This window comes from Trachinotus anak, unplaced genomic scaffold, assembly GCF_046630095.1.
Source record: "Trachinotus anak isolate AG129_WGS33_773 ecotype Australia unplaced genomic scaffold, CSIRO_AGI_Tana_v1 ptg000032l, whole genome shotgun sequence".
NCBI classification, from domain to species: Eukaryota; Metazoa; Chordata; class Actinopteri; order Carangiformes; family Carangidae; genus Trachinotus; species Trachinotus anak.
The window spans coordinates 10,781,638-10,792,039 of NW_027273883.1; the positions used below are offsets into that span (position 1 = coordinate 10,781,638).

General features: G+C 40.5%; 2 protein-coding genes across 2 annotated transcripts; one reads left to right on the top strand and one right to left on the bottom strand.

Moving 5' to 3' along the window:
* Window positions 1-477: 477 nt before the first annotated feature.
* Window positions 478-7,034, bottom strand: cldc1 (C-type lectin domain containing 1). The gene is made up of 6 exons (XM_071470581.1): window positions 6,682-7,034; window positions 5,496-5,606; window positions 3,430-3,561; window positions 3,174-3,325; window positions 1,789-1,910; window positions 478-1,397 (listed from the first exon to the last, which is right to left on the bottom strand). The coding sequence occupies exons 1-6, from the start codon at window positions 6,770-6,772 to the stop codon at window positions 1,235-1,237; spliced, it is 771 nt and encodes a 256-aa protein (XP_071326682.1). The 5' UTR covers window positions 6,773-7,034; the 3' UTR covers window positions 478-1,234.
* Window positions 7,035-8,019: 985 nt separating this feature from the next.
* LOC139613248 (C-type lectin domain family 4 member D-like) lies at window positions 8,020-10,392 on the top strand. Its single transcript, XM_071469714.1, has 5 exons — window positions 8,020-8,172; window positions 8,281-8,475; window positions 8,675-8,826; window positions 8,926-9,047; window positions 10,180-10,392. The coding sequence occupies exons 1-5, from the start codon at window positions 8,151-8,153 to the stop codon at window positions 10,340-10,342; spliced, it is 654 nt and encodes a 217-aa protein (XP_071325815.1). The 5' UTR covers window positions 8,020-8,150; the 3' UTR covers window positions 10,343-10,392.
* Window positions 10,393-10,402: the final 10 nt, after the last annotated feature.

Below are 10,402 nucleotides of genomic sequence, written 5' to 3' on the forward strand. Positions count from 1 at the left end.
GATGGGACCATTATATTCATTAATGGTTAATAAATATTTTACTAACGCTTTACAGACCAGTTATAGACAGTAAGAGCTACTTTTGGCTTGGCAAATTGACGGAAATCCTCCTCCTGCACAGCACTTTGATCCCTGCAATGGACTAGTGGAAAAGGACTGCAAGACATGGACCAGAGGTCTCCCCAATGAAGAGTGTGAGAGCTCTTAAAAGACATGCATAGAGTTGTACTGGAGAGGGATTTTCCTCAGACAGCCAACCCAAAAGTTTGTCTTTTTAGCTTATGACTGATCTTTAAACGTAAGTAAATGATTTATAAACCGTTACAAAAGCCCAGAGCTTATAAATCCTTGATGAACCATTTTTTAGTAGTATTGTAGGCTATATTTACATCAGTGACAACACTTCAGCTGGTCAACGTGTCAGCAGGCTGTATGGAAGTGTGAATGTCATATACTGTAGAATTCAAAAAGGCAGACTATAAAAAGACAATTTTATTGACATTTAGTACACACATTTAGTCACAGAAGTCTAGAGTACAGCAGAGAAGCAACACAGTTCATCGTAAAGGGAAAACAACCAAACCACAATAAAATCCACAGTGGAAACAGTTTCTTAAATCATTTGCAGCTCAGTTTAAGTTGTTAATTTGCACAAGTTCAACTAGAAAAGCAGATATGAAAAACTTGAAAAACTCTTTTTCTAATGTCAGATTTCGATGCCCAAATATCTAGACAATGGTCATTTGAATGAAATCTCTCAATTAAATTCAGTAATAATTACAATTACATTTGCAATATTTACAATTTATAATCGCAAATGAATTGTAAAGAGACACCTAATATCACTGTCAGTCAAAGCCAATTATTGGCATCCTTGTCTAAAATCTGTGCAATGCCTGTGCATTCTCCTTTTATGTCATGTTTTTTCCTTTTGAATTTACTTTAAAGCAGGAATGTAATAGTACCATTGTGAGACTCCCTGCTTATTTCCTCCTCATGGTATATCTCAACACAATCTGCAGATTTTAAGCAACTACAACTTCATGAAAAAAAAGGAAAAAAAGAACAATATCTCCTGTGTGACTGTTGAATGTGACAAAAAGTAGTTTTTTGGTTTGTAAAAATGGGTTTTATTTTCTGTAATCCCAAATATGTAACTATTACTTTTTTCTTTCACAACCCCGTGTAGTCTTCAGAGTTTCTGGTTGTGTAGTACTGTCAGTGGTGTGAAGACTCAGCTGAGTTGAATGGCAACCATCTGGCAGATTCGTTTATAAATGTGATCACAAGGAACATCAAACCATGTCTTTGAGTGGCTATCCAAGGTGGCACAGTCCTCTCCATGTTCCCCTCCTGACTGGTGGTTATCTGGCTCTGAGCTCAACTGATCCCAATATCTGTGACAGAGGGAGAAGGCGGGAAAGTGGGATAGATAGGATAAGCTATAAATAACAGATGTGAACATCTCTAACAAATGGGAAAAACTAGCTCACCCAACTCCTGGATTTGTTGACGATGAAATATTTGAAATGTCTGATTTATCTGAGGTCTTGATACAACAATGGACAGTGTGTGCCTTCTGCATTAAGAATACACTCATTTTGATGTTGTGAATATATAAAATATATCATATTTGTAATTTTCATACCTTTAAGCCTGGTTGGTTGGTATGCTTTGGATTTCTCAGGCTCTCCTTGGACAGTTTACTCAGTATCATAAAAATTCAAAGCGAATAAAGGATAGCAAGGTATGACTTTATGCATTAGATATTAAATTTAGATAGTTTACTTGTGTTGCAGTGTCGTGTTGTCGACCCATCTCCAGTCTCCTTCGCTCTCTATATCAGACAGGCCAATCCAGAAGTGGTAATCAAATCCACCGATTCTCCTGGCTTCTTTCTCCAGAGCGTCCTGGAAATCACTCACACATTTATGTCTGTACAAAATTATCTTAATGCATTCCTTAGCCTCTAATCCTAAACCACATAAAACGCATACTTTCTTGTTATTGTAATTTATTATTATACCGCAAAGGAGCTTCAGCTGCATTGGTAAACTACACCCACATCTTTCACACTCGAAAAACTCAATGTGTGACTCAAAATTAAAAATGAGAATACACATTGAAGGTATATTTACATGCTCTATAGGTCTTTTTCACTACAAACATTTGACTTCTTGTAGTAGGTAACGTGCAGGTGTTACCAACAACATTAATGATGACTCAGTTCAAGTGTCTCAGTAAGCCATGACAGTGTGACAGTAAGCCAACACGCACAATACCAGGACCCTGAAACTGAAGCTGCTAAATGGAATTGAGTCATCATCCATTTTATCATCTATCCTGGTGCTTTTCCTTCTGTGACGTGTCAAGATGTTTTCTGCGAAGACAGGCCCGCTGCATGAGTGAACGCAATCTATACAAAGTCTGATAAAGGTGTTATTTGTTTAACAAAGCGCAACAAAGCTAAAAGGGGAGTCACTCAGATGTCAGTCAAGCACATAGAGTGTATATAGGTCAAGCACGGTCCTGAGTGGAGGGAATAAAGTGTGGGTGGACCACTGTGTTATTCTGGTGTTTCCAGACATAAATGACAAGATCATATCTCTAAGAAGATCAGATTACATACTACGTAGAATTTTGTGCTTTGATTATTGACTTGATTGTTTGCAAGCAATAAAAATGAATGACGGCTGAATTCCATTTAGCTGCTTCAGTGTCAGGGTCCTGGTGTCGTGCACGCTGGCTCATTGTCACACTGTCATGAATTACTAGGACACTTGAAAGGCCTGTGCCTAACTTAAATCTAGCTTCTGATCTTAAACAATGCCTTTGCAGAAGAAGAACAGATAGAGTGACCTTGCCTTGCAAAGGTGTTTTTGTGTTCCCTTCCCCTCTTCGCACACACACACACACACGCACGCGCACGCACACACACACACACACACACACACACACACACACACCCTCATGTCTTAAGTTTTCTTGTCTTGTGGACAGCACACAGTAACCGACCCAATTAAGGGGAATGAGGAACACCTGTGCCGGTCAGCAGGGCTCCACAGACAAAGTGTTCACTTCTGTCTGTCTGCTGATGAGTTGTGCCCCCCCCCCCCCCCCCCCCCCCCCCCCCACACACACACACACACACACACACACATTAGCACACGCACATGCTGTTCTATGGTGTACAGTATGGTGAGGTGGCCTCCCATCTCTGCACAGCTGTCTCTGCTCTTCAGCCAGTCCAGCTTGTCGTTGCTGAAATAGTAACACTGATCCCCGACATGAAGCCATCCCTCAGGACACTCGCTGCACCGCTTAACTGTTAATGAGAGAGAAGGAGCAAGATGAAAGGATGGGGGGAGCACGAAGTCAAAGACGGCAGGGAATGAAGATCATGTACATGTTTGAGCTACATCTTGCCACCTGTCTTTGAACAGCTCTGTCCAAGGGCGGTGTAGTCTTTACACAGCTGGAGGTAACGTTTCTGCACCGAGTTCAGTTTCAGACCTGGAGATGACAAGTCCGCGGAGGCTCCTGGCTCTGGCCTGCCAATCACTGAGAAATAGATAAATAGGTAGGTAGGGAGGTAGGTAGGTAAGTAAGTAGCTAGGTAGAATAGGTATGTAGGTATGTAGGTAGGGAGGTAGGTAGGTAAGTAAGTAGCTAGGTAGAATAGGTATGTAGGTATGTAGGTAGGGAGGTAGGGAGGTAGGTAGGTAAGTAATTAGGTAGGTAGGTAGCTAGGTAGCTAGGTAGGTAGGTAGGTAAGTAGGTAGGTAGGTATAGGTAGGTATAGATAGGTAGGTAGGTAGGTGTAGTAGGTAGGTAGGCATAAGTAGGTAGGTAGCTAGGTAGGTAGGTAGCTAGGTAGGGAGGGAGGGAGGTAAGTAGGTAGGTAGGTAGGTAGGTATAGGTAGGTATAGATAGGTAGGTAGGTAGGTAGGTGTAGTAGGGAGGTAGGTAGGCATAAGTAGGTAGGTAGGTAGGTAGGTAGGTAGGTAGGGAGGTAGGTAGGGAGGGAGGTAGGTAGGTAAGTAGGTAGGACAAAATGTCGTGGCAATCCCTCCAATAGTTTTAGATATTTCAGTCTGGGCCAAAGTGATATGACATTGCCATCCACAAAAGACTAAAGATGAATAAAAATTTCAGACTGTTGTTTCTTAATTCACCAATAATTTCTCCCTCTTCAAACATATGCCTGTCCTCTGTACAGTTTGTGAATCTCAGTAAGATTTTATTGCTGCTGTTGCTGGAATAATTGAGTTTATATGAGCTCCCTTGCGGCTGTAAGAAATTATCATTTACAATGTGAACTTAGTCTGGTTTCACTGCCACATACTTTTCCACATTTGTGTTTCCTCTGTTTCTCCTTTGCCTACTAAAGCAACCTACTAATGTTATTTTTGTAATGCTTTCTAAGAAGACTAACTGATGTAATAATAAAGTCATAAATACCGATAATGCCTGTATGTTGATTTGGCTTTTATCAAGATAAACCGTAAAAAAATGACATCATACAGACACAAACTGTACCTCAGAGTGAGTGTGAAACTTGATGAAATATTGCTGAAAAACCGAAATTCAAGCAGCTGTCCGACCTTGAGCTCATTCAGCATAATGTTTACCGTGTTTTGACTTCATTAACTGTAAGCTGTTTCGCTGTGGTTAGAAAATGACGTCAGAGTTAGTGCTTACTGTAGAAATGCCTTTTTCTAGCTAAAACTAATGCCAAACTACCATTTCCTGGGGAACCTGCTGATGTGCTGAGGTCAAATGTGGTTCATACCTAGATTTCACAGAAACCAACATGATACAGAACTGTTGTGAAAAGTACTTATTTTATGTATTTTCATGTCAGATTTATTTTTCAACTAATGTACCATTACAGCAGAAATGTATTTTATATTTAGTGTCAGGATTGAATAATATGCACCTCTATGCCATATTCATAAAATAGGATGAAATCAATCTTTAAATCTTTTCTCTGTCAAGAGTCTTACAATATGTTGCAGATCCAATTCTCATAGAAAATGTTCGATGTTTCTTTTTTTTCCGTCTCTTGTAAGACATGCAAGACATTATTTTCAGACACTAAAATTGTACTCAATAGCTTCTGTGTCTTTGGATATGTGTGTGTGTGGTGGTGGTGATTGATCAAGGGCGTACAGCCCCAGTGGTGTTTGTTTGAAATGAGTGTGTTCTCACAAGCACATTAACAGGCCGAGCTGCCAGAGACTCTTGGCCCTGCAGGAAAAATATTTCACAATTATGGACTTTTGTGCTTTTTCTATTACATGACCCTCACTGGACTGGAGAGAGTGCTTTATCTTTTTTATTGCCAATTATAGGTGTCCAAAAGCACACTGAGCTGAAATAAAGAGAGAATAATCAGGCAGGCCGAGGAATAGAGTGAGACTTAGAGAGAGACAGACAGGCTCAGACTGGAGGGCAGGAAACACAGGAGGCTATAAGACAGTGTTTATACTTACAGAGCACAGTGAGTACGATGTTGGCACAGATGGAGGCCAAAAAGCCAATAAGCATCAGGAGAGCCGACTGGCTCCTCAAACACTCAATGCCCCGCTTTGGTCCCTGGGAGCCTGATTAGACACAAAACAGTCCACAGCATGGTAGCTGTCAATTCACTACTTTTAATCCTCTGGTGCAGCGCTGGGTGCAGACATAGAGTAAGAGGAGATTGCAGAGCTGAACCATTTGACCAGAATTTAGCTTCCTTACATTTACTGTTCCCAAAAGATAATATGTCTACTGAAAGTTTAGTCAAGTGGATACTCTCTTTATGTGTCTCTTAGTGTCACATATACACACAGTTAGTAAAATATACACACATACATGCATATAATAGTTGACTTAGTAGCATTACCATACTGAAAAGAATACTTCAACAGTAAAAGTAGTGCATCTAAAATCCTATAGAAGTAGACAAGTATTATCAGAAAATAAAAATTTTCATTAGGCAGCAGAATGTTATTATTAACTATTTCAGATGTTATTGAAATGGTATTACTGATGCAACAATGTGTAAGAAGCAGTTTAATGTTGTCTGCTGGAGGTGGATCTAGTTTGAACCATTTCTTTCAGAGGTTTTACATACAGGGACACCAGATAAATCTGAGGGGTTGTGAGCTGATTAATGATAGAAGAAAGAGGAAAAAACAAAGTTCTGATACACAAATCATTTTTCAGTTTTTGGACTTTTTCTCTAATCTTTGGTTTCTGATAGGATATTGGGTCATTTGAACATGTATTGAAATAAAAGAATGTGGGAAATTCAGAGAGAGAAATCTGGAGAAATATGTCCCCACCTACATGCTGCTTTTTGTGAGATGCCAGAGGCCAAAAAAGAAACCACTGGTTTAATCATTAACTGGGTGTTTTATTTTAAAAGCTTGTTATATTATCCACTGTGTAAAATCCTTATCTGAGAATTTACAAGTAACTAGAGCTGTCATATAAATGTAGTGGAGTAGAAGTACATTTCCTTCTAATATGTTGTGGAACAGAAGTACAGTATAAAGGAGCATTAAATTGAAATACTCAAGTAAAGTACAAGTACCTCAAAATTGTACCTAAGCTGTTCTTAGTTACTTTCCACCACTGCTTACACATCACAGATTTCTCAATATCTTTGCCACATATACACACAAAAAATACCGTTGCTGTGCTCGAGGATGGGCCTGTTCCCTCCAGGCGTTGGTTCCTCTGTGAACTCCTGCAGGCTGGTGTAGTTTTCTCCCTCCTCCATGTCTGCAGTGTCCTTGTTAACTCTCTCACTTTCTCTCTCTTTATACTGCACCTCCTCTGGTCCCTAAAGGCTTTGGTATCTCCTCTCCCAAGCAGCAATATTTCTCCATGAAATTAAATTTGTCCCTGCTGGTTGATTTATCGCGGCACGTTTCCCTGCCTACAACACTGCTGCAGTGTGAAACAAATGTGCTCAGAGAAATGCTGTGTGGTTAAACTATGCAGTACCTTCAGCCCCCACCCAAATAAATTTCAGCTTTTTGCGAAGTGTTTTCTGAAAAAGAGGAGACTCTGTTAATCCAAACTGGGATTTTTCCCCCCCCTTCAGTTTTTTGGCTCCGTGTGGTGAATTTCTGCCTGTTGCTCTGGTTTCACTGTCAACTTGCCATATGTTGCACAATGATTCCAGTGGTTTCTTCACTCTTTTGCTCTGTTTGGAGTGAAGCACTGATTCTGGGAATGACAGATGTGTGGTAGATGACACAGCATATTATGTGGGAACGTGACTCAGAACAGGAGAAAAAAGTAAAAAAAAAAAGATAGGTAAAAAAACAAAAAAAACAGGGTACCTTCAACTTCCTGACATTAATTAATAAAAAAAATTTGAGGTTGTGACAATATTGTGATTGGAAAGCAGGTGCCAGCTGTGTGAGTGTTTTCTTTTCTTTTTTTTTTTTTTTTTAGAAAGAAGGGTGATGTACAACCACAAATTGTGGCTCACTGGTGCCTACCCAGAGATAAAATCTAAATACTTTCTCTGCTTTAATTAGTTTGGTTTGAATAATAAAAGCTCATGAAGTACAAGAGCTGACAATGGCTGTGGGAATAAGGTGCCAAGAAAAAAAAAATAAATAAATGGGACATGTACCAGAAAAAACATGTTGACAGTCTTCTGAAGCAACAGAGTGGGCATCTGGTGTGCCTGTGTGCTGTAGAGGTGATATTGCTGCAGCTGCTCTTCTGACAAAGAGAATACAAATAACTCAACACACGCAAAGATGCACGCACACACTGTACTGATTAGTGCTGAATCATACTTTTCAGACCTCCATCTTTGCCAATTTTGACAAAAAAATAAACAATGGGACAGGGAAGGAACTTTGCTCATGTAACAGTAAATAAGGCAGGACCTGAATGCCAGGGATTCATCATCAAATGCTTGTTTATCTAATCCGATATGGCGGGTCATCAGCAGTTTGGCTACGAGATATTGCACCATCTGAGTTTACATACTTAGATGATCATGAACAGTCCAATCTGTCTGGTAGATTTGTGCAATCTGTACTTTCCTCTTGGTACACAAACTGCTCTATAAAACACCCAGAGGGCAGAGAGAGGAGAAGCCAAAGTTGGAGATATTCTGCAGCCAAACAGCCACGATGAACCTCATCAAAACCACAGGTAAGACCCCCTTATACAGGGTGCATAAGTGATGTCTGTGTCTGTGTCTGCTGGCATGTGAACTAATGATATATCTGCATTTTACCCCTCTGCTCTCCATCTAATCAGGTGCCCTGGGAATCAGAGGCCACATCATGCTCTATGTTCTCATTGGCATGTTGGTTTCTGAGGCCGTCGTTCAAGCTGCGAGCAGTGCAGAGGAAGAAGTGGCCTTTCTAAAGCTGAGACTACACTCTTTGAAGCATCGCTACAAAGGGCTGTGTAATAAGTACTCCAGCCTGGCAGCCAACTGCTCAGCTCCAGGTACTGTACTTTCCTCTCTCTGGCTCCAGCAGACGGACGATAATTCATCATTAGTTTATGTAGCCTATGTTCTTCTGCACTCCCACATGTGTTCTGCATCTTTCTCTGAACTGTCAACTTGATATTTTGAATTATTATTATTAATTTTTTTGGAGGGGGTGTTTCACTGATCATTTCTCTTACCCATCTCTCCTCACAGGACTCATTTGCACCGAGTGTCCTCCCAACTGGTTTCAAGTCGAGGATCACTGCTTCCTGATCCACACTGACAAGAAGGAATGGCTTGAGAGTGTAAATAACTGTACAGCAGAAGGTGGACACCTCGCCATCTTGACCACCAGAGCAGAGCATGTAAGTGCTTCTCTGTGTCTTTTACTTTCTTTTTTTTTTTTCCTGCATTTTAATTTATTTGTGAGTTAAAAAACAAATTTGGCTACAACACTTTTTTAGGAGGCCGTGGAAAAAGAAAGCAGAAGGCTTGGACTGTTTTACAAAAACTTCTGGATTGGACTGACTGACAGTGAGAATGAAGGAGAATGGAAATGGGTGGACAACTCAACACTTACAAACCCGTATGTATAAATTGACTAAGATTAAAAATACTTTCCCTACATTAAAAAGCATCCAGATGATGGTTTAAATACATATATAAACAATACAAGCAGCTGTAGCACCTGCCTGTCTACATACTGAGAGAGGTACATAGCATTTATAGACATACAATGAAGGCTGAAGGTTTTTTTTTACTGTAAAGAGCATTCAGTGCAACACCTACTCAAGATTAATTTTGTGCATTTTTACATGTTAGAGGATGGAATTACAATAAAGACTATTACTATGTTGGATATATCTGAAATTCAGCCAGGATTAAAAAATGCAAATACATCTGAGACAGGTTCACTGAGTTTGCCAAGACGTTAAAGAATATTAATGTGTGAGCTGACCTTGCTGAGCAGATGTAGTGTAAAGCACAAGCGTCTGTGGAGCTTATTCTCCTCAGCGTGTGTTTATGCATACAGATGTCAGAATTTTCAGTGACTGGTCGTAGTTATTTTCTAACTAGCACTGAGTACAAAGTACAGTTGAGGCTGATGTGAATGTCATTCGTTTTGCAGGTATTTACTCATAAACTAAAACACTAGACAAACCGTAATTTTGTGAGGAGGGGATCACCAAAGTCATGAGAACAATCCATCCTGTAAATGTTGAGACATTTCACATAAAACCTCACGGTGGTGCTGGAGGGAAAGCCAACAGAATTCATCCTATGGGGACCATGAATAACAAGCAATTCATCCAATCCAGTGTTGAGATATTTCAGTCTGAAGCAAAGTGGGTGGGTGCTGGCATGGCTGAAAATGTGGCTTTCTTTTGGGGGGAGGAGGTGGAAATGTGTCTATAATACTCAGCTCATAATATATTGTATTCAAGGATCATAATCATTAGATAAGTTGGCATATGTGGAAACAGCGAAGATTCCCTGTTGTGAAACACACTGTGCTGTGCATCAGATATTACACCTGCAAACTGCACATTAATGCACACGCCCCCTGAAGAGATACCTACTTGAAATAGTAACATTTTTATTGTCCACAAACTTAAGGTGAAGCACAGATGCACCAGGCAGATGGACAAGTACCAGTTAACAGTTAACAATCTAAACTTCACTCAGACTCCCTTTTCTCTCTCTTTGACATTGTGAAGATTTTGGAACAAGCTAGAATCGGAGCCAGACAACAACGAGTCCGGCGGGCCGCAGGGAGAGGACTGCGCGGTGGTGGACAGCCACTCTCAGACCTGGTACGATGTGCCCTGCACCTTCTCGTACCCCCGACTCTGTCAGATGGACGCCATCCCGCTCCAGTGACCTCCCAGCCCACCCTCCTCACCGTCCACACAACTGTCGGACCACTGCACGTTAATGATG

Bases quoted from the DNA above. Each gene is read 5' to 3' on its own strand.
- cldc1 (XM_071470581.1), bottom strand. From the start codon at position 6,772: ATGGAGGAGGGAGAAAACTACACCAGCCTGCAGGAGTTCACAGAGGAA. The intron at 3,562-5,495 runs GTAAGTATAAAC...TCTATTTCTCAG, and splicing joins CATCGTACTCACTGTGCTCT to TGATTGGCAGGCCAGAGCCA. The intron at 1,398-1,788 runs GTAAACTATCTA...CCTCTGTCACAG, and splicing joins AACACGACACTGCAACACAA to ATATTGGGATCAGTTGAGCT.
- LOC139613248 (XM_071469714.1), top strand. From the start codon at position 8,151: ATGAACCTCATCAAAACCACAG. The intron at 8,173-8,280 runs GTAAGACCCCCT...CCATCTAATCAG, and splicing joins GAACCTCATCAAAACCACAG to GTGCCCTGGGAATCAGAGGC. The intron at 8,476-8,674 runs GTACTGTACTTT...CTCTCCTCACAG, and splicing joins AGCCAACTGCTCAGCTCCAG to GACTCATTTGCACCGAGTGT.